At 44.5% G+C, this 21,102-nt stretch overlaps 5 protein-coding genes and 1 non-coding gene across 6 annotated transcripts; 4 read left to right on the top strand and 2 right to left on the bottom strand.

The window, feature by feature from the left end:
- Positions 1-761: 761 nt before the first annotated feature.
- On the top strand, positions 762-6,168 carry V865_003993 (uncharacterized protein; the record flags this gene model as incomplete). The annotated part of the gene is made up of 11 exons (XM_066227778.1): positions 762-1,103; positions 1,189-1,292; positions 1,350-1,432; positions 1,492-3,074; positions 3,160-3,561; positions 3,628-3,956; positions 4,040-4,238; positions 4,299-5,218; positions 5,303-5,420; positions 5,491-5,646; positions 5,722-6,168. The coding sequence occupies 11 exons, from the start codon at positions 762-764 to the stop codon at positions 6,166-6,168; spliced, it is 4,683 nt and encodes a 1,560-aa protein (XP_066083875.1).
- Positions 6,169-6,542: 374 nt separating this feature from the next.
- On the bottom strand, positions 6,543-7,579 carry V865_003992 (uncharacterized protein; the record flags this gene model as incomplete). Its single annotated transcript, XM_066227777.1, has 7 exons — positions 6,543-6,601; positions 6,682-6,721; positions 6,860-6,892; positions 6,976-7,043; positions 7,141-7,219; positions 7,335-7,439; positions 7,508-7,579. 7 exons carry the CDS (start codon positions 7,577-7,579, stop codon positions 6,543-6,545), a joined length of 456 nt encoding a protein of 151 aa, XP_066083874.1.
- A 579-nt stretch (positions 7,580-8,158) lies between these two features.
- On the top strand, positions 8,159-8,273 carry V865_003991. The gene has a single exon (XR_010725582.1). It is a non-coding gene; the product is annotated as a 5S ribosomal RNA (ribosomal RNA).
- A 585-nt stretch (positions 8,274-8,858) lies between these two features.
- V865_003990 (uncharacterized protein) lies at positions 8,859-11,378 on the top strand (the record flags this gene model as incomplete). The annotated part of the gene is made up of 1 exon (XM_066227776.1): positions 8,859-11,378. The coding sequence occupies one exon, from the start codon at positions 8,859-8,861 to the stop codon at positions 11,376-11,378; it is 2,520 nt and encodes an 839-aa protein (XP_066083873.1).
- An 889-nt stretch (positions 11,379-12,267) lies between these two features.
- V865_003989 (uncharacterized protein) lies at positions 12,268-16,188 on the bottom strand (the record flags this gene model as incomplete). Its single annotated transcript, XM_066227775.1, has 9 exons — positions 12,268-12,860; positions 12,933-13,035; positions 13,119-13,723; positions 13,798-13,917; positions 13,990-14,083; positions 14,221-15,049; positions 15,101-15,290; positions 15,819-16,063; positions 16,142-16,188. The coding sequence occupies 9 exons, from the start codon at positions 16,186-16,188 to the stop codon at positions 12,268-12,270; spliced, it is 2,826 nt and encodes a 941-aa protein (XP_066083872.1).
- Positions 16,189-16,828: 640 nt separating this feature from the next.
- V865_003988 (uncharacterized protein) lies at positions 16,829-20,687 on the top strand (the record flags this gene model as incomplete). The annotated part of the gene is made up of 19 exons (XM_066227774.1): positions 16,829-16,968; positions 17,025-17,050; positions 17,112-17,276; positions 17,373-17,578; positions 17,669-17,821; positions 17,886-18,000; positions 18,058-18,149; positions 18,206-18,283; positions 18,346-18,453; positions 18,510-18,727; positions 18,803-18,976; positions 19,033-19,131; positions 19,191-19,272; positions 19,334-19,475; positions 19,537-19,602; positions 19,660-19,767; positions 19,833-20,068; positions 20,151-20,215; positions 20,282-20,687. 19 exons carry the CDS (start codon positions 16,829-16,831, stop codon positions 20,685-20,687), a joined length of 2,679 nt encoding a protein of 892 aa, XP_066083871.1.
- Between the last annotated feature and the right edge of the window lie 415 nt (positions 20,688-21,102).

Genomic DNA, 21,102 nt, shown 5'->3' with positions numbered 1-21,102 from the left:
TTTCGTTACTCTCCCTTATCATCTATGTGCATATAACTCTCAGCATTTCATCTTTTCCTTGTTTGCATTTCTTCATTGTGTAGATGAAATTATATTCATATATAGACGTAATCAACTTGTTCTCCTATTTCATCCCTTTCTACTTGGGGCATTGATGCAGCTGTATATAGAGATAACAGTATTTAACAGTAGAGGGTGACTGCAAGCACATTGTCTATACGACTTGAACAGCATGACTTAGATAGCATGGTGGTGTTTCGATGCAAATCGAATGACAACAATAAATATCTGGCTGATGCATACGGTGCAGCGCTATTTAGACATTTGGATGCGACCAATCCGCCACAATACATATCCCCGGCCAGCTTGGAGTATAATTCCGTCATTTGCCACATGTCCCTTTACGGTTGTACGTTGTTTTGCTGATTGCTGATTGCTGTCTTCTGCTGTTCTTGCTCGAACCGTTTAATCACCTTATTCCCTCGTTGGCAATTCACGTCGACGTCTATCAGAACATAATTAACCATCTCACCTCCACTCGACTCGTCCACTGTGGTCATCTGTATCAGGCAACACAGCAGCTGTGATCCAGCGCTGATATAGATAGCGGCGAATAGCGGAAAGCTGAGCAGGGACCATCCATACATTTCTGGTCGGCGTCGTTGTCAATTCAAGCATACCCTCCCTCAACATTGCGCGATACCATCGACGCGTCTGATTTCAACAATACATAAACCAAGTCACTCTTTACATCGCCCATCATGTCGGAACCCACACCCGCTCCCGCTCCTGCTCCCCCTGCATCTGACCCAACTCCAACCGCACCTGAACCTACACCTGCATCCGCATCTGCATCAACACCAATCCCACCGGCGAACGACGTCTCTACATCACCTATCGAAGCACCTACAGCTATACCACAGACGTCCACGCCTACCCCAGCCAATGCCTCAACACCTCTACCTCCTACCACCGCACCAATAGCGACCGCTTCACCTGCTCCCAGTGCTACTGCACCTAGACATCCAGTGATGCTAGACGAAGAGAAGAAATTGGAATTGGTGAAAGGGATGGATCTAGCGAAACTGACAATGTTGAGAAAAGTATGTCGGATCATTCCAAGATCTCTTATATCACTCAATCACACTGCAGTCTATCATAGCTAACTAGCGATGTCATTACCCTCAGAGAACAGCAGAACTTCAAGCTGCTGGGCATACGAGGGAGACTTCCTCGGAATTAGGGAAACTGATGATGATTCTGGAGATGTATGCCAGAGCTAGACAAATTGAGTGAGCTAAAACAAGATCTCGAATTCTTGTGTAACAGCTGACTAACTATTCACCTAGACTTGAAAAACAAGCCAAAGCTGCTGCGGCTTCAGCTCAACAAGATACTAACGGTGATTCACCCGCTGGACCAAGCAATGGAGGTGAGCTAAAATGCGCATCCTTGGCAGTACGGGCTCTGACTCTGCTGTCCATCTCGTAGCTTCTCCTTCAACAGCTCCTGCCCCTACACCTACACCTGCTCATGTATCGATGAACCCTGCTCAAATCGCCCAGCTTCGTTCCCAAGCTCAAGCCTATCAATCCCTCTCCAAAGGTCAACCCGTTCCCTCCTTCCTCCTCAATGCAGCTCAAGGTATACCTCCAGCTGGTATTGCGGGTCAACCCCTTCCTGAATCGCCTCTTAACGGGATAGAAGCTAAAATAGCCGACAAGACCGTCGAATCTGTTGTCCAGAATACCGTAGATCAGAATAAGGACAATGCGGAAGCGGAAAAGACTACTCCGGCACCAAAGGAAGCTGAAAAGATAGATGGAGAAGTCAATGGATCAGGAGCATCAAGCGATAATGAAAAAGTTGACACGCCACCAGCGACTGAACCTGCACCTGTTGTGCCCACCGGACCACCATACGCCATGGAACTAGACCAATCTTCCCTCATCTACCCTTACAATGCTTATACCCATCCCTCCATCTACGCCAATCGGAAGTTCGATGATGAGGTAGCCAACCCTCTCAGCAAGATGCAACGTCTTGTCGCCCCGTCGCTCATGCCCAAAGGACTCGACCCATACTTGTTGATGGAGGAGAGAAACCGATATGTCGAGACTCGAATGGCATGGAGAATGAAAGAGCTCGAACAGATGTCATCAACCGCAGGATTAGGTGAACAAGGTGCGAAAGACGTCCCAGGTATCGTCGATGGAGAAGATAAGAAACCTGGAAGTAACCTTGGTATTCAAGCTAGAATTGAATTGCTCAGTCTTAGGTTATTAGGCAAACAGAGGTTACTCAGGGAAGATGTCGTTCGAGCTATGCACGGAGCCACTCAAGTCCCAGCTGATCGATCTCAATTCCGACGATTTCGTACACATACGCTTAGAGATGCTAGAGCTACGGAAACTGCCGAGAGAAGACAGAGAACGGAACGAGAACAAAGGGGTAAACAACGACATCTGGCGTATATCAATTCCATCTGCGAACACGGTCAAAATCTCATTGGTGCTGGTGTAGGAACCTCAAGAGGATCAGGAGCGGATAAAATGAAGAGATTGGGTAGAGCGATGATGAAGCTTCATGCTGATACTGAGAAAGAGGAACAGAGACGTATCGAGAGATTAGCAAAGGAACGTCTGAAAGCTTTGAAGAACGATGATGAAGATGCCTATCTGGCTTTATTAGGAGAAGCCAAAGATTCGCGTATCGGACATTTACTCAAGCAGACCGATCAATACCTGGAGACTCTCGCTGCTGCCGTGGTGGAACAGCAGAACGATGATGTCCATCGAGATCAACAGAAATTGGAATTACCCTTCGAGCAAGAAGAAGGTATGGCGTCTGAAGAGATGTTTGGTGCTAGACGGCAGGATGGTGAAGAAGCTGGAGCAGAGAGGAAAGCAGGAAAAGTCGATTACTATGCGATAGCCCATAGGGTTCAGGAGAAGGTTACCAAACAGGCTAGTATACTTACTGGAGGTACACTGAAGGATTATCAGATCAAAGGTCTACAATGGATGATCAGTTTGTATAACAATAGATTGAATGGTATCTTGGCTGATGAAATGGTGAGTGAGATCTCACATACTCAACTTCCGTGATCGATGTTCATAAACACAACAATGATGCTGATCATCTGTATCACTTGATTAGGGTCTTGGTAAAACCATTCAAACCATATCTCTGATAACCTATCTGATCGAAAGTAAACGACAACCTGGACCATTCTTGGTAATCGTACCATTATCAACGTTGACGAATTGGACTTTAGAATTCCAGAAATGGGCACCAGCCGTTAGAACTTTGATTTTGAAAGGTTCGCCTGCGATTAGAAAAGAATTATATCCAAGATTACGTGCTCAAGATTTCCAAGTTTGCCTGACGACTTATGAATATATCATCAAGGAGAGACCGATGTTGTCCAAGATCAAGTGGATACACATGATCATTGATGAAGGACATAGAATGAAGAATGTTAAATCGAAATTGAGTCAAACGTTGAATGAGCATTATTCGAGTAGATATAGATTGATCTTGACTGGTACGCCATTACAGGTGAGTGATGATTGCATTTATACTCTAGTCGTGTGGCAACGTTGGATTGATCTGAATCTTGTGTAGAATAATCTACCGGAATTATGGGCTTTGTTGAACTTCGCTTTACCAAAAATCTTCAATTCGGTCAAATCGTTTGATGAATGGTTCAACGCGCCGTTTGCCAACACAGGTGGCGAAAAGATGGAGATGAACGAAGAAGAAGCTCTGTTGGTCATCAAACGTCTACATAAAGTACTTCGACCTTTCTTATTGAGAAGACTGAAGAAAGATGTAGAATCTGAGTTACCGGATAAAGTGGAAAAAGTCATCTATACCAAGATGTCCGCTTTACAATGGAAATTGTACGAGAGTGTACAGAAATACAAACAATTACCTACGGATTTGACTGCTGCGTGAGTTATTCTTCACACTCTGATTAAATATGTCTAGTGGAGTCAAATAAGCTGATGGATGACTTGTCATATCTTGATCTCAGTGGTAAACCGCAAAAACGACAGAACCTACAAAATGCTCTTATGCAACTTCGAAAGATTTGTAATCACCCTTACGTGTTTAGAGAAGTAGATGAGGACTTTACTGTTGGAAATACAACAGATGAACAGATCATTAGAGTGTCTGGTAAATTCGAATTGTTAGATAGGATCTTACCCAAACTATTCAAGACTGGTCACAAGGTAAGCTAAGTCTTGAGAAACAGCATCATTGGACGATAAGCTGACTTTAACATTACACAGGTCCTCATGTTCTTCCAAATGACAGAGATCATGACCATTGTCTCCGATTTCTTCGAATACCGAGGATGGAAATACTGTCGATTGGACGGTAGTACCAAGGCTGAAGATCGACAACAACTATTATCGACTTTCAACGATCCGCAATCACCTTACCAGATCTTCATCTTGTCAACTCGAGCGGGTGGTTTGGGTCTAAACTTGCAATCAGCCGATACTGTCATCATCTACGACACCGATTGGAACCCTCACGCGGATTTACAAGCTCAAGATCGAGCGCATCGTATTGGTCAGAAGAAAGAGGTCCGAGTACTCAGATTGATCTCTTCTGGAACAGTGGAAGAACTCGTCCTAGCTAGAGCTCAACAGAAATTGGCCATTGATGGAAAAGTCATCCAAGCTGGTAAATTCGATGATGTCACTACTGGTGCAGAATACGAAGCTTTGTTAGCGAAGGCTTTCGAGACCAATCCTGATGACGATAACGAGGAAACTAACGAGTTGGATGATGACGAGTTGAACGAGCTATTAGCTAGAGGAGATGAAGAATTAGGCATTTTCACCGAGATGGACAAAGAACGAAAAGCGAACAAAGTTGAGAACTGGAAAGCGACTGGTAAACCTGGTGAATTACCTCCTGCTTTGATGCAGGAATCGGAACTACCTCCGTTCTACCGAAGAGATATAGGACAGGAGATGGCATTGCAAATTGCCAATGAGGAAGAACAAGGTAGAGGTCGAAGAAATAGGAACGAAGTGCGATATACGGATGGACTAACGGATGATCAGTTCCTGGCTGCTCTTGAAGATTCGGATGATGATGTGGAAGAAGCTGCTGATAGGAAGAGGAAACGGGCGGCGAATCGAGCAGAAAGGAAAAGAATGAATGAACTTCTAGCTCAGGCTGAAGCGGAAGGTAAACCGTTGGATAGTACCGCCGTATCGGCAACGAAATCGGCAGTGAAAGATGAGGAAGACGAGGACAATGAAAATGATAATTCGACCAGTCCACCTTCGCAAACTCCCATCACACCTCTACCGGTCAGTGGATTGAAGAAGAAAAGAGGTAGACCAAGTAAGAGTGCGACGCCGTCGTTGGGTGGTGATGATGTAGTTCCATCCACTGTGAGTACAACCTTCCCTCCGTATAGATATGATTGAGCCCCGAGCTGATAGTTTGGTGTGGGTCAAGCAGAAACGACGAAAGATCGGTGGAGCTGTTGGTGGAGCAGCACCGATATCAGGTCCTGAACTGGCATTCATGAGAAAGTTGTTCGATGAGACAAATAAGCTGAAATCGGAGGTAGGCGAAGATCTAAATCAGTTCTTCTTGACTCCTGTCAGCAAGAGAGTGAGCAGCCTTTGCCATGTAAACGGCTCGTTTCCAGTAGAACAATGACTGATAGTTGCTTTTGATGAATTGTAGGATTACCCAGATTATTACGCTATCATCGCCCAACCTATCGCCTTGTCTCAGATCAAAACCAAAATTGGTAAACCTGGATATACTGTTCAGAATCTCAAATCTGACATGCACCTCCTATGGGATAATGCCAGGACATATAACGTAGAGGGATCATGGGTCTATAACGCCGCGGAAGATATGCAAGAGTTCTTCGATAATCTTTGGTCGACCGAATATCCCAAACTCGCTGCTTCAATCTCAACAGGAGGAGATGATTCGGGAAATACCAGTGGAACTTCTACGCCTATGTTCAAGGCTAACCCTACTGAGAGGATCACTGCACCGAAAATTAGGATATCAATGGGTAAGAAGAAGATTGAAGCTAAGGCTGAACAAGAGGATGAGGACGATGATCAGGATGAAGATGAAGATGATGAGGATGAGGATATGGGTGATGATGATTATTAAGAAAACGAGAGGGTTGGAAATGTATATTCGTTATGGTTTTGATTTTATGTATTTGATTTCTATATTATAAGGCTGTAAGGTGATTTATTTTTTCTTTCAACTACCCATGTTAGTATATTAATATGAATATGGATATGAGTCTTTTTATGATGTTATATCAATCCGTTTGAATATATGTTATAAGCTCTGAGTGTCCAATGAGATAGAAATACATGTAAGATGAGATATCTGATTTGTCGCATCCTGACTGTAATACGGTCGCACATACATATCCCATATGCATGATCTGTTGCATTGCCGTCTAACATGGACATATCTATATATATGTATTCCCAAGATGACATGATCTATTGTCCCTCATATTTTGGATATGCTCATAAGAAGAGTGGGATCGATTGGGTGATAGCTACATAGGCAGCGCCGAAGAATAAACCTAATTCCAGAACCGATCAAAATCAACAAATAATCAGTATCGGGTATATGGTACGTGTGGCTCAGAAGAAGAAGACATACCGGCAAGACCAAGATAAGAAGTTTTGTAAAGTAGACTCATCTATAAGATCGAATCAAACATCAAATGTCAGCAGATGTCAGTCTGGTTTGATTTGATTTGATTTGATTTGATTTGATTTGATTTGATTTGATTTGATTTGATTTGGATGGATGGATGTTGAATGAAGAGGGGACTTACTCTGCCTGATGGATTTCCTTTTGAATAACCAGCCTACAATATTGTATCAAGATGAGCGTTAACTTGACCACTCTCTAATAGGGGTTTACACCGGTTGGGTGAAACTTGTGACTCACGGTATAACTGAATCTACCAATGATCCAGTGAGTGAAAAGGATAGAAGCTATTTTAGGATGGAAGAGACCTAACAAGAAACTTTGATCAGTTATATTTCACGCTATTTTGACTAACCAGACATCCGATGGTGGTGATTTACAGACGTTTGTGAGAACACTACTCACTGAGATAACCGAATAAAGCAAGAACATAGGGAATGTTCTCTAGGGTGTTACCGTGAGCTCGTTGAGCACAGTTGAATTTCTACAATTTGAACAAGGAACACCAGTCAGAGTCAGTCTCATTCTCGGTTCAATAGACCTTTGAAAGTCTTGTCTGCTGACTCGACAATCCTAGTCAAAAGAGACACCCTACTCACCATCTTCTTAGGATCGGCATTGGCCTCAGACTCAGTAACGTACAAAGTAGGATACTTGACACCCGCTTCTTTACGAGCTTTTATCACGTTGTAAGATTGATAGCCCTGATACCAAATCTGACACGTCAGCGCGACGTCCCATTAAAGCCTACTCCTGGGGCTGCGATACGTACGTTGAGAACCATGGCTGCTACGATTGGCAGACCAACGAGGGGGAACGCAGGAGGGAAGGAGAATGATGCCATTGTTGACGATAAATGAGGATGGTTCAGTACGGTTACAAGAGACTTGCTGATGATTCAGTATCTTTGTATGTATATATACAGTAGTACAATTATATCAAGATGGATAAAGGTTTCTATACGATTCTGGAAACTCAATGAGCCCAACTTGATTGTATCGAAATGAATTGTTTGTAGATACGGGACTTTAACTCGGCCATCCGATGCTCTTGCTGTATGTGATGTGAGATCCGCGTTTTACGGGGTCAAAGCGGCCGAGGGTGATTGTTCGGGGATTGACCAACGACGCGTAAGAGTAGTATCGTCGACAACTTACACTGTTACCGTTGCTGGCTCGGCGATGTCTATGAATCTCAAAGCTCGGAGATAGTTCAGTAGGGTGATGTGCAACTAGTCTGGTAGTACCATTGAGGAAAATGAAAATGGGGACAGAGCGCCGTCTAAGGACTGGTTGGGACACCGTGCGTTGCGCTAGGAGAGTTTTGTATACAGCACAGACAGTCACACACAAAAGGTACCATCAAAGATCCTTTGAGAAGAAATTGTTCGGGATATGAACGCTGTTAACTCATATATAATATCTACGGCCATAGAACCCAAAAAGCACCGCATCCCGTCCGCTCTGCGAAGTTAACTTGGGTATCGCTCGGTTAGTACCAAGGTGGGGGACCACTTGGGAATCCCGGGTGCTGTAGTTTTTGTTTTTTTGAGTCAAAGTGCTTTTTTTCCTGCTTTCAAATTGCTCAGAAACAGCGAAATATCCATGAAGGATATCGTTTTTGGATCAAGGACGATCACTTTGATGGTAAATAGGGTCTAACAGATGCTGATGCTTGGTTACCATCAAATGCACACAGACACCTCCTTTGTTACACCGCACAAGACAACGGAGGAATGCGAGAGTTATTACGTAATATTTCTGGAACATTGTAGAATCCTCCACTGGATTCCCCCTTGCACGCACTCGCGTCTTCTGCGATGATCCGCGAATGATCTGTCATCACCTGTGTCATTCTCACACCATCCATTCACTTCCATCCCATTCTCACCGAAGGTGTCATACATCACTCATCATACACCGAAGTACCATGACACATCCATGGACATACAACGATTACAAAGCGTGAATTCATCTTGAAAAGGTATAAAGAGCATACATTAATTACCATCTTACTGATATTTCCATCTTCATTCAATACACTCACGCTCACACACATACTCACACTTACACACTTAAACCACTAAACCCACAACTTAGCATAGCTATCAAACACTTACCACAATGTTCCCACACCCTTACTTCACTCACTCTGCCCAACAACGAAGAGGTTTGGCCACCCCTTCGCCTTCGTACTCCTACCCTCATCCTCACTCGCACCAACAATTCAACTTCTTCCCTCAGCCTTCGCCGCCCACCCCGACCTACGATTACTCGTCGATCGAAGAAGAGGAACAAGCCGCTCTAGCTCATCTCCGATCCATCCAACGAAGAAGGGAAGAAGCTGAAGCTGCTGCTGCCCGAGAAGCAGCCATCGCGAGAGAAGCCGCCGCTCGAGTTGAAAGAGAAGCAGCTATCCGAGCCGAATTAGCAAGAATCGAACGACAACGACAGATCGCCCAAGCTATCAGAGCTCAACAACAAGCTGAGGAAGAAAGGAGAAAGAGAGCATACCTTGAAGCGATCGAGAGAAAGAGGGCCGAGTTGCTTAACGCTCAATTGGCCGCTCAAGCTCGACGTCAAGCAGCCTTAGCTGCTGCTCAAGCTAGAAGAGAGGACGCCGAAGCTAGAAGGAGAGCCTGTACACAAGCTAGATGCCACAGAAGGTTAGTTGAACCTTCTCCCTCTCCTTCCTGTTGCTGTCATAATCAGGTTATCGCCGGTCAGCAGAATCAGAATCCAAATACTGATATCTGCTGCGTCGATAGATTTGCTCCTGCTCCCGTCCCCACTACTTCAAGATCGTCCACTCCTTCGAATGAAAGGAACGAGTGGCAAGAGTTGAACAATATTTTCGGTCCTTTATTCGGTTTCCACCTTGCTCCTGATGCCGAGTCTCAACCCCCCACCGCCACCGAGACCACTTCTCAAGCTCGAACTGCACCAGCTGAATCGAATTCTCAACCACGATCGGCTCCAGAGCAACCTAAATCAGAAGTTCAACAACCAGCTCCAGCTCCATCTGCTCCTGCTACTACCGAGAAGAAGGACAAGAAAGAATTCCCCGAAGATATCAACAAACTTCTCTCACAATTCCTTGGTCTTCGAGTCGATCCAGTCTCTGAATCTGAATCTTCGTCTTCGATCAATAACGCCAAAGCGAAAGACAATAGTATTCCAGAAGGTCTCAACGAGTTCCTTGGTCAATTCGGTTTAGTCTTCGAACCTGAGGCTTCGGAGACAGAAGAAGAGAAGGACAATACCCCTGCTTCTGCTGTACCTGAAAAGAAGGAATCCCCTCCTGTCCCTTCGACCTCTTCCAACGTCGCTCAACCATCTACTGCCACCACTGAGAAAAAGGAAGAGGCTCCTGCTCAAAAGGAAGTACCACCATTCACTTCTCTTCTCGATCAAATCACCGATGTCAACCCATTCTTACGAGATCTACTTGGTAATTTCGAACATGCCTTAACTGAGGAATTGACCAAGAAGAATAAGACTGGTTCTAAGGATTGTCAAGGTACTTGTGAGAACCGATGTGCTCAATCTTGCGAGAAAGCTTGTGCTACTGGACCTGCGAAGAAGGACAAAGGAAAAGCGAGGGCTGAAGGCGAGAGAAAGGAAGTACCTAAACCTGTTCCTGCTCCTACTCCTGCTTCTGCACCTGTATCCACACCCGCTACTGTTGATTCGACCGACTCGACCGATTCCTCCTCCTCTATCACCGCACTTGACTCTATCGAATCTCAACTTGAATCTCTCCGATCATCATTCACTTTCCCTTCTAGACTGTCTTTCGCTCATTCCACTTCCGAAACGGTCTCTCCTCCATTATTATTCAACAAGACCAACTCGGCTTACCATACCCAAGCCAACTCGTACCTCCAACTTCTGCTCAAGGCGGATGGTATCAGCTCCAACGGCGATAAAGAGATCCGAAAGAGGAGAAAAGAGCTGGTAAGAAAGGTCGAGCAGGAGATTGAACAGTTGGAAAAGCAGAAGGATGAAATTTGGAAATTGGTCAAAGCTAAGAGGGATAACGGTGAAGAATCGGAACCTGATGAAGTAGATGAGAGATCTTGGTCCGGATCGGAAACCACCAGTGTTATTGGTGATAACGAACATCTACAAGAAGATCAAGATCACGAACCTGAACATGAGATCGAACATGTGGAGAATAAGGAGGAGGAGAATGAACATAAGTCATATGCTGAAGTAGCTAAATCTAACGCTGAGGATACTTCGGATGACCAAAAACAAGAAGAAGCCGTTCCTCAAGTCGATAATACTCCTTCCCCTACCGAACAAACTATTGCCCCTCAGGATCAATTCGATAATCAGCCTGAGACTTCTGCCAACGATGCTCAACCCGAAAGTACTCCTGCTGCTAATGATCAACCCAAGGAAGAGATCGATGGGTACACCATCAAAGTGACTTTCCCTACCGAAGTGCAACCAGCCCAAGAAGAACCTTCAGTTCCCGAGGCGGAAGAGAAGAAGGACCACGTTGAAGTCGAAGAGAAGAAAGAGGTCGAGGCTGAGACTGAAACTCAGAATAAGGAAGAAGGAGTGTCTGAAGAAGATAAACGATCGGACAAGTCAGCTAAGGTAGAGAATGAGGAAGAAGGATATGAGTTGTTGTAAAGCATATATCAGCCCATTTCGTCCTCACAACATCTGTGACAATGATCGATAAACCTGACTAGTGTGACATCCTAAATATATAAAATACACGATAAGATATGATACGATATATCATGTACGTAGGTAGATAGCATTTCTGTAGTAATTTCATGTGACATATGAGATGTATAGAAATTAATTAATGACAGTCTCAAAATCTGCAATCGAAAAAGTTCAACATTCAAGCCATCGACTAACTACACTATCATCCTTCTACTAACTCACCAAAACGTCACATTGATGATTTATAGTTTGGCGACCTGCCCACATACAAGTCTGTCATGCATCGTATTAATTCAAAACAAAAGCAGGACCTAAGAGTATGGAGACACCTGTTCATTTGCTTGAGTTGGATATACATGTAACATTAAGTGTACTGTACAGTATAATATGACATGAAAGAGACGATGCATCATTATATATTGGAAATTTTGATCATGAATTACTTTACAATGATTGTAATATATGCTTATACATACTACTGCAAGACGAATATAACATGGGCAGGGGAAAACTTCTTTCTGCCTTTCTGCCTTTTGGTGTCTCGTTTGAAAACGTTTGAATGATGAAGTGAATGAAACTGACGAATCAATGAACGGAACATGAATGATTATATGCACTAATGATCGTAGAATCATGATGAAGGTTCGAATGGATAGACGAACAACATAATGTAATCAAGCACTAATACAAAGCGATTCTGTTGATTGAGAGGCAAGTGATTTTGAAAGGACGTATCATCGACTAGACATGTCGATTCCTACATCTATCACCGCGTGTACAACTAATCAATCCAACACTCTCATCAGCTCTCAGTCCATCGGGTGGTCGCCACGACGTAGATTCGTACTCACTCTCCTCTAGACCAGAATCTACAAATAGGAACTTTCGGATCTCTATCAATTGGTCTTGAATCCCTGGATTGATTATATGTATTGTAATTCTCGTAATTCCTCGTATGCGAATAATCATTATTTTGACCATTGGCATTACCATAGCCTGCCCAAGTCGGTTGATTATGTCCATGTCCATGTCCATGGGTTCGGGTATGGGTAGAATAAGGGTCATATCCGAATCCACCTCCATAACCTTGTTGTTGCTGTTGCTGCTGTTGTGGTGGTTGAACCTGAGCAGGAGGGATGATATTTGTTAATCCTTTCAAAAGATCTCCTAAATCCTGTTGAGGTAATACACTTGACCCGGGTTGAGCCTGAATTTGAGGTTGATAATTTCCCCTCGATTGGAATTTCAAGATCTCTTCACTTGCGTTCATAGGTTCCATCTCCCTCTGCGGGTTGGTACCTTCCACTATTCTCACGTCGAGCTCGGATGGATCGGGAACAGGTTGACCAGGTGGATTGAAGAGTGCTAATGTCTCGCGTTCTCTTGAGGCTTGAGCGGTCGATTCGGGTGTTTCCACAGGTCGGATCTCCTCGTTATAAGCTATATGTACCCGATCATGAGATCAGTCAGTGGTTCTCATAGACTCAAACTCGAAGAGAAGAAGAAACTTACAAGAAGGTTCATACCATTCTATCATACTGTGTCCCCTCGCCGAGGCTAGAGCAGCACCTTCATCAATGTCCAGATCGTGCGCACTACGTCCGTGTAGATCGGCCTACCATATCAAAGCGAACAATAAGTACAGCGCATCGATCATAACCGTATGTATGGCATACAGTGATGGAATAAAGGACTCACCTCTTCTTCCCAATCAAATCTCTCAAACTCCTTATCTTCCTGCCTGAACTCCTTGATCTGTTCCAAAGCTCCACCTCCATCTTCAGGTTTCACATCATCTTTGAACCTGACGTTCCTTATCAATTTCCCTTTAGAGTTATATCGAGGTTTGACATCTTCTTCCTTTTTCACCTCGGTCGAACCCCCCGGTCCAGCCTGAATACCACTACTGGCTCGAATAGGAGGTGCCACTGGATTGACCGGGCCCGCTTTGAGTTGTTGTAGGATGTTTGACACCGCTGATGCGGACCCTGCTGCTGCTGAGGGAGGGGGTTGAGGTTGAGTGGGTCTTTTCTTGATATCCGGTAACTTGCCTTTCGCTTTAGATGAAGCGGAAGATGAGGCCCCAAAGAATGACATGTCCGCTGCACTTTTGGCTACTGGCTTAGTACCACTCGTGCTACTACCCGAAGCATTACTGGACGATGGTTTAACGGGGGCTTTAGATCCATTGGCTACAGAGCTGATAGCTGGTATTTTGGATGAAGAAGGTTTTGATGCTCCCGGTTCGACTTTGGGCTTGATATCGTCTCTGGAAACTTGATCGATTTTCCTTTTCTTGTTATCTGAAAATATCGTACAACGTCCAAATTATCAGTACCAGGCCGACAGTGTATCTGACATTTAATGTAGTACTCACTAGAATCATCATCTTCGTCATCATCTGGTGCACTTCGTCTCCCTTGTGGTATAAGTACATTGGCCACGTAGCTATCGTATCGCTGAAAGGCAGATTGGATGGCCGACCGACTTGCCAAATCTACATGAGCAGAACTACCATGAGCGCCCATGCTTCTACCGTTATACCGTACACGTTGAGAGGCAGACTTACTCTTCTCATTCGCGAGATTGACCAATTTCCTAGCTCGGATCCTTATTTTCGTATCTTCAATCTCATCAATCGGCATGTCCGTCTTGGCCAAAACCTATTCATGACATCATGCCAGAATGATATCAAATGCAACTTGATTAGCACAGCACCTTTTTCGCAAATATTTAATATGCATCTTTGCAAGGCAGGCCGATTACTACAACAAGAAGAAGGAGAGAAAAAGATAATCACCTGTAAGATCGGTACGATCGCTACTTCCCATTTTTCGATATCTTTGATAGACTTCAATAACCAGCTTGACCATACGTCGCAGTATCGTTCGTCATCTGCCATCGCCCTAAGATATTCAGGAGAGGCATGATCCCTCAATGCACTAACAATCTCCAATACCTCTTTGGGTGAAGGGAGGAATAGCGGTGGTAGGATTTCACCTTTCTTATTTTCCCTTTTACGGATATGTTTGAATAATTGAGCGGGTTTAGGTAATTTCAGTGCGTCGGGCGATAAGAACGGTCTAATTGTTTTGATGGTGATCGGTTCAGCAGCAGCTGTGTTAGCAGACGTAGAGCCGGAAGCTTTCGGTCTAGGCTCATTCAAGAGGTTGTTGTTATCTATCTTGATGGGTGCTGCGAAAGAAGATGAATTTCCTCTGATTCTCTTTACTGTTTTGTTGGCCGATTCCTGTGCTGGAATGGGGACCAGAGATCGCTTCCTGCTTGGTGCAGGCTGAAGTGACAGTGTATGGTGAGGCATAGGCGATGGCGTTCGTGAGGATCCGGGTGGGATCAGTTGGATTGGTGATTCATCCCTTGGGCTACCATCTTGCGTAAGATCGACCGTGACTGGTGGTCGAGCTTGAGGCTGGGGCTGAGAATGAGCTTGTGCTTGTGCTTGTGGCTGGATCTGACCTTGAAATGAGATATGCTGTAATTGCTGTGGACGTTGCGGTTGTTGTAAGAGTTGCGGAGAAATTGATGCAGGGGTTCCGCGATTAGCAGCATTTCTAGCACGTTCTTGTTGCTCTCTGAATAATCGATATACATTCATTTGCTGCTCAGGACTGTCTTGATTCTCAGCTATATTCACATCGCAGATAGTATGAGCAACTCACCTCATGTTGAGGATCTGTGGAGGTAGCGTGACACCTGGAATTTGTTGTAGAAGGGCAAGCGGATTCTGCGTTCTTGGTTGTAGTTGTGGTAGTTGCTGGACTTGCGGAGCGACATCTTGCAAAGAGACATAGCCGTAAGGCGAATTCGTTCTGGGGTGATTGACTTGATCGAAGAACTGTTGTTGATGGCCTACACAAAGGTTTATGCAATGTATCAGCCCGATGCATCTCGATTTGATTCATAACAATCTGAGGGTATAACGATTTGAACCTTATTGAGGTTAATCTCCGCCACCGACATGCCACAGTGAAGCAACAGTTCGAGTCACGTGACACATCGTACGGAGAGTCGCGTGGTCTCCACCTGACGTTGAACTTCTCGGACCAATCAAATTCCACTGTCACACCCACACCGCACCGCACCACACCTTTCCCACACACCATACACAACACACAAACTCCAACCCTGTTGTCTTCCACCCTTCCTTTCAAGCTCCATCATACATGGGAGTCAGGATGAATGGAACAACCCATTTGAAATGACAGACGATCAACCGTTCAATGTTTGAATACGTGCACAGGAAATCAAATGCTCATAATCATTGTTTTCTGGATAAGGGCAGTTGATATTCATAGCAATGATTATGTGTTGACGAAGTGTGATGCATTTACTGATTGCGATTCGAGAAAGAATGAGGTAAACAGAGTTAACACCTACCTTGATATGGTGATCCATTTTGAAAGACCGTTGGTTGTTGAACAAACATGTTAGTATGATTGGTGTTACCGTTATTTTGTTGTTGATTTTGACGTGAGAGATGCACTTGTGCCCAAGCTTCCGCCTCGGTCATCCCTTCAGCTACCATTGATCTGGCCAATAACCAATCTTCAGGTGATTGACCAGGTGGGATAGGCGATTGATGAAGTTGACTTGATACCCAGGCTCGTTGAGTGGGATCCTGACTACAACAAACGATATTACGTCAGTTTTCACAATTTGGGTTTGGAGAGGAAGAGATAGATGGGTAGATAGATGCGCACCAATAACGATTCAAGATGTTCCAAGGCCAATTATTGTTATTATCCATCTGGACGTGATCCAAATCACTACAACTGACTTGTTCTGTACGTTACGTTGAGAGCGTGTTACAGGTTCACCCTTCCCCAACCCAACAAACGGGTAGAAAGGGGAATATACGGTTTATGTATATAATGGGAGCTATGGTCTATGAGAGCTCGATCACAGTCTGTTATGTGATGTTATGAGGACTGATATTCCCGTGAGCTCATTGACACCACTTCAACGACACAAATAGAATACGGATGGATGCTGTGACTATAACTCGATATGTTGAGAAGGAAGAGAGAGGAAGAGAGCAAAGAAGGATCGGAGGTTGAGTGTGTCTGACCTGTTGAGGATTGTATGTGTATCTGGGATTAAATCAGATAAATTCCACATTATTTTCTTAGAGGTAGGGGGATTTTTCCACGTGGCTCGAACCTTGAAACGCGTAGTTTACGTTCGAGTATCTGGTTTTGGTTCCGACGGTGTTGTGGTTGACAGCATAGATGGAATTGAACATGACGATGCACTCACTGTTCTTGCTGTTGGTGAGTGCCCAGCAACTCTGATTTACTATACCAAGGAAACACAATAGGCAGGGAGGAACGGACATATCAAGGCTGGAGTATGAAAGGGTACGCTTTCAGCTTCTTGGAAACAACGATATGTCATACCCGCCAACCTCGGACAGGGAGGAATTCGAAGAACATGAGTTGTTGTCAGCTGAGAATGGACACGATCACCAGCGGGAGTTGAGTGATGCGGAACTGAGAGCGGAGGAGGCAGAAAGAGAAGATCTTATGAGGTAGGTTAGCTGCCCTGATACATCTGTTGGAGATTGTAAGCTGACCTCATGAATAGACGGTATGAAGACTTCAGTACAGTCGGTAAGTCTCATTAGCTGCGCGATCCAAGCAACAGGTGCAATATAGCTGATATTGGGATCAGATTGGATTCAAGATTCTTTGCTGGAAAGGACAGTACAGTCGAAAGGACCAACAAATCCCATTGTAGCTAGGTTAGATCGTATAGATGGCATTTTCGGCTACATATGGAGGTTGATCCGGAAAGGTCTGGAGGAAGGTGAAAGCTGGGTAGTTGTGACCTTAGTAGGTAAGTCTGAATCATTCCACTGGATCCAGATGATCACTGCCACTGCTTCTTTGACAATCGACTGACTAAGATTATGCGGGATTCTCGCTTTCACAGGCGTAACGATCGGAATCTCAGCAGCATTAATATCAATCATAACAGCTTGGCTATCAGATATAAAATTAGGATATTGTACTACCGGATGGTGGCTAACGCAGAAATACTGTTGTTTGGAGATAACGAAAGAGTTTGAGAGTTGTGCGGAATGGAGGAGATGGGGTGGGGTTTGGCCTTTTGGTTGGATAGCTTATATACTATGGGCTGTAAGTCGATCTGTCTCGTGTCAAATAATCCATCAAAGTACCAGATAGACCTTCGGGATCCCAATGCTGATTGTTCTTACTATTTGTTAGGGTATATTCTCATTCTCTGCTGCTTTCTTAGTGAAGAACTTTGCACCGTATGCTGCAGGATCAGGTATATCAGAAATCAAATGTATATTAGGAGGGTTCATCATCAAAGGGTTCTTGAGTGTAGAAACGTTCTTAATCAAGGGTTTGACACTTGTAAGTTTGTCCGAATGCTTTGAAGCATAATTTGCAAACTCATAAATATCTACTATCATTTTAGCCCCTCGCCATCGCATCTGGTCTGTCTGTCGGTAAAGAAGGTCCGTCGGTACATGTCGCCTGTAGTATAGGGAATGTGGTAGCAAGGTTGTTTAGCAGGTATGATCGGAGTCATCGTGAGTATTGTCTCTCACTAAGTTCTGCGGATATGCTAAACTAATTCAATTACACAGTGAAAATGCGCGAGATCGTTACTGCTTCGAGTGCAGCAGGTGTTGCAGTCGCTTTCGGTTCTCCCATTGGTGGTGTGCTATTCTCTATCGAGGTGAGGAACCTTCTTCTCATAAACAATAGATACCGAACACTGATGTGGATTATCAGGAAATGAACCAAACTTTCTCAAATCGTACAATGTGGAGAAGCTTCGTATGTGCTCTAGTCGCTACTTTCACCTTAGCTGTGAGTTTTCAAGATACTGTCTTCTATACATATCCGGATTAACTCACACAGTGATGAGATAGTCGATGGATCCCTTCCGAACCGGAAAATTGGTATTGTTCCAAGTGTCTTACGATAGAGATTGGCATTACTTCGAAATCCCAGCTTACATCATCATTGGTATATTCGGGGTAAGCTGCTATCGTCAATCGAATTTCACATTGAAGCTTATCTCTCCATTATGCAGGGACTGTACGGGGCTTTCGTCATCAAATTTAATTTGCAAGTGGCTGCGTTCCGTCGAAAGCATCTAGCCAACCATGGAATAGCCGAAGCTGTCACTCTAGCGATCATTACGGCTTTCGTGGGATATATGAATAGGTTCTTGAGAATAGATATGACCGAAAGTTTGTCATTGTTGTTCAGGGAATGCGAAGGTGGTGGAGATCACGAGGGATTATGTCAGTAAGTGCATATCTCCTTCCCATTCTATTCAGTAGAATAGCATTCTTTGCTCATCCATTTTTCCGATTATGGTAGGACTTCGTCGCAGTGGAGAATGGTCAATTCCCTTCTTATCGCTACTGTCGTTCGAACAGCTTTGGTAGTAATATCATACGGATGTAAAGTACCAGCGGGAATCTTTGTTCCGTCAATGGCAGTCGGAGCTACCTTCGGACGAATGGTCGGTATCTTGGTAAAAGCAATGCACACGTAAGTGAGATTTGAGTCTTTCTGATCGGACTCAGCTAATCCTGTAACTCTTATAGATCGTACCCTCAAGCCCCCTGGTTCGCCGCTTGTGCACCTGATGCACCCTGCATCACACCTGGTACTTATGCTTTCTTAGGTGCCGCAGCTGCATTAGGGTGAGCTAGCTGAGCATATTTGACGTAAAGATCGGAACGAGCTGACCAATAGAATACAGAGGTATAACCAGGATCACCGTAACTGTTGTCGTTATCATGTTCGAGCTCACAGGAGCTCTAACGTATATCCTTCCCACGATGGTGAGTAGCTGCCCGTCGCGGAACCATGAAATCAGAGCTGATGCGATTGTCAATACCCCAGATCGTTGCGCTTGTGACCAAGGCGGTCAGTGATCAGTTCGGAGGAGGTGGAATAGCCGATCAGATGATCAGATTGAATGGCTATCCATTTTTGGAGAAGGAAGATAAGGAGGATACCACAGACAAAGCATTCATTGAGCCTAGTAAGCATCGTCTGTGTGCACAATATCTGAGGGCGAATGCTGAGCGTGTCATTCATTATAGTTGCAAATGTCATGAAGAAAGATATCATTGTCATGGCTGCTACTGGTGTACCTCTACAACAAATTGGTAAGTCGCTCATACTTTTCACTTGGAAACAATAGCTGACGAGAGACAATTATGTAGGTGAGATGGTACAGAGTACAAGTTACCAGGGTTTCCCAGTAGTAAAGAGCGAGAGCGATAGGACAATAATCGGATTTGTGCGGAAAAACGAACTTCGTTATGCTCTTGGTATGTGTTGCATACCGTCCCTGTAAAGAAAGTCAAGCATGACTGATGAAATATGGTGGAACCAGATAAAGCAAGACGAACGCGCAACCTTTCCTCTAATGCACTTTGTACATTCCAGCATACACCGCCATTAACAACGGATAAACCGTCAGCTCCCGAACATCTACAGAGACCTGATATAGTCATCCCTGGTAGGACGGGGAGTATATTCAGGAGTCCGTCCATGGGCGCAGGTGGATTTGCAAGGAGAGAAAGTGGAGTGGAGGTTGAGGAGGTTGATTTTGGAGAATATGTCGATGAGGTGGGTCATGATACTGCTTATATAGAAATCAGGCATGAGCAAAGCAACCAAGCTCAGTGCTGATTTCACTGTTTCGCTTAAGATCCCATTGACGGTATCGCCGAAGATGCCATTGGAGATTGTATTACAGCTATTTAGACGTATGGGGTGAGCTAACTAAATAATGTTCCACTATAAGCGGAAAAGGAAGCTGATAGATCATTGACATATCAGTCCTCGAGTAATCTTAGTCTCCGATCAAGGTAAACTCGTGGGCCTGGTAACAGTGAAAGATGTCCTACGTCACGAAGTGGTAGAACATCATCGACATACTCGATTAACATCAGCCAATACCGCTGGGATATCTCCTATTACACCTCGGAACCCATATACACATTCTCGTGACGATTCATCCTCGACGGCCGGTGGAGGAGGATGGGATCTCGGTTTCGGTCATCAGCAAGATGCGATAGAAGGCAATGGGAACGGACTGGAGATTGCGCTAGAAGAGGGTTTCGCATGGTTACGAGTACAGGGAAGTAGGGTTTATAACGTTTTGTATGATCAATGGAGAAATACACTTGGAAGAGGAAGGGGGAGGGATAGGCCAAATATGGATTTTGATCTGAATGAGGAATAGAGGTGTAGTCTAGTCTTGGTACTTTCATAGATAGATGGGATTATGGGAAATGTACCTACATATCATATTCTCGTGCATGCAGACTTAGGCTCTGTAAGTTATGTACTGAAGCTGCATTCCAGGACCAGGGTTAGTCACCAACACGTGATATATACTACATTCTCTCGGAAACAGCAATTCAGGGTTCAAAATCACATTCGAAGTGTCGGTTATGGATCTTTCGACTCTTCAAGAGTTTATGACCATTCGTCCATCTTTCATCGTCCTGTACTACTGGTATAACAATCGCAAGCAGAAAAGGCGGCCTCAGCATGCATTCCATCAGGTGTCAAGGACATACCAAAATGATCCGTACGGCAGATTGATCGTTGGGACGAACGGGATAAAGCGGATATTCATTTTAGCTGAATTGATG

The sequence above is a fragment of the Kwoniella europaea genome, chromosome 1 (genome assembly GCF_036810445.1).
Source record: "Kwoniella europaea PYCC6329 chromosome 1, complete sequence".
NCBI classification, from domain to species: Eukaryota; Fungi; Basidiomycota; class Tremellomycetes; order Tremellales; family Cryptococcaceae; genus Kwoniella; species Kwoniella europaea.
This window is presented reverse-complemented; position numbering and strand designations above follow the sequence as displayed.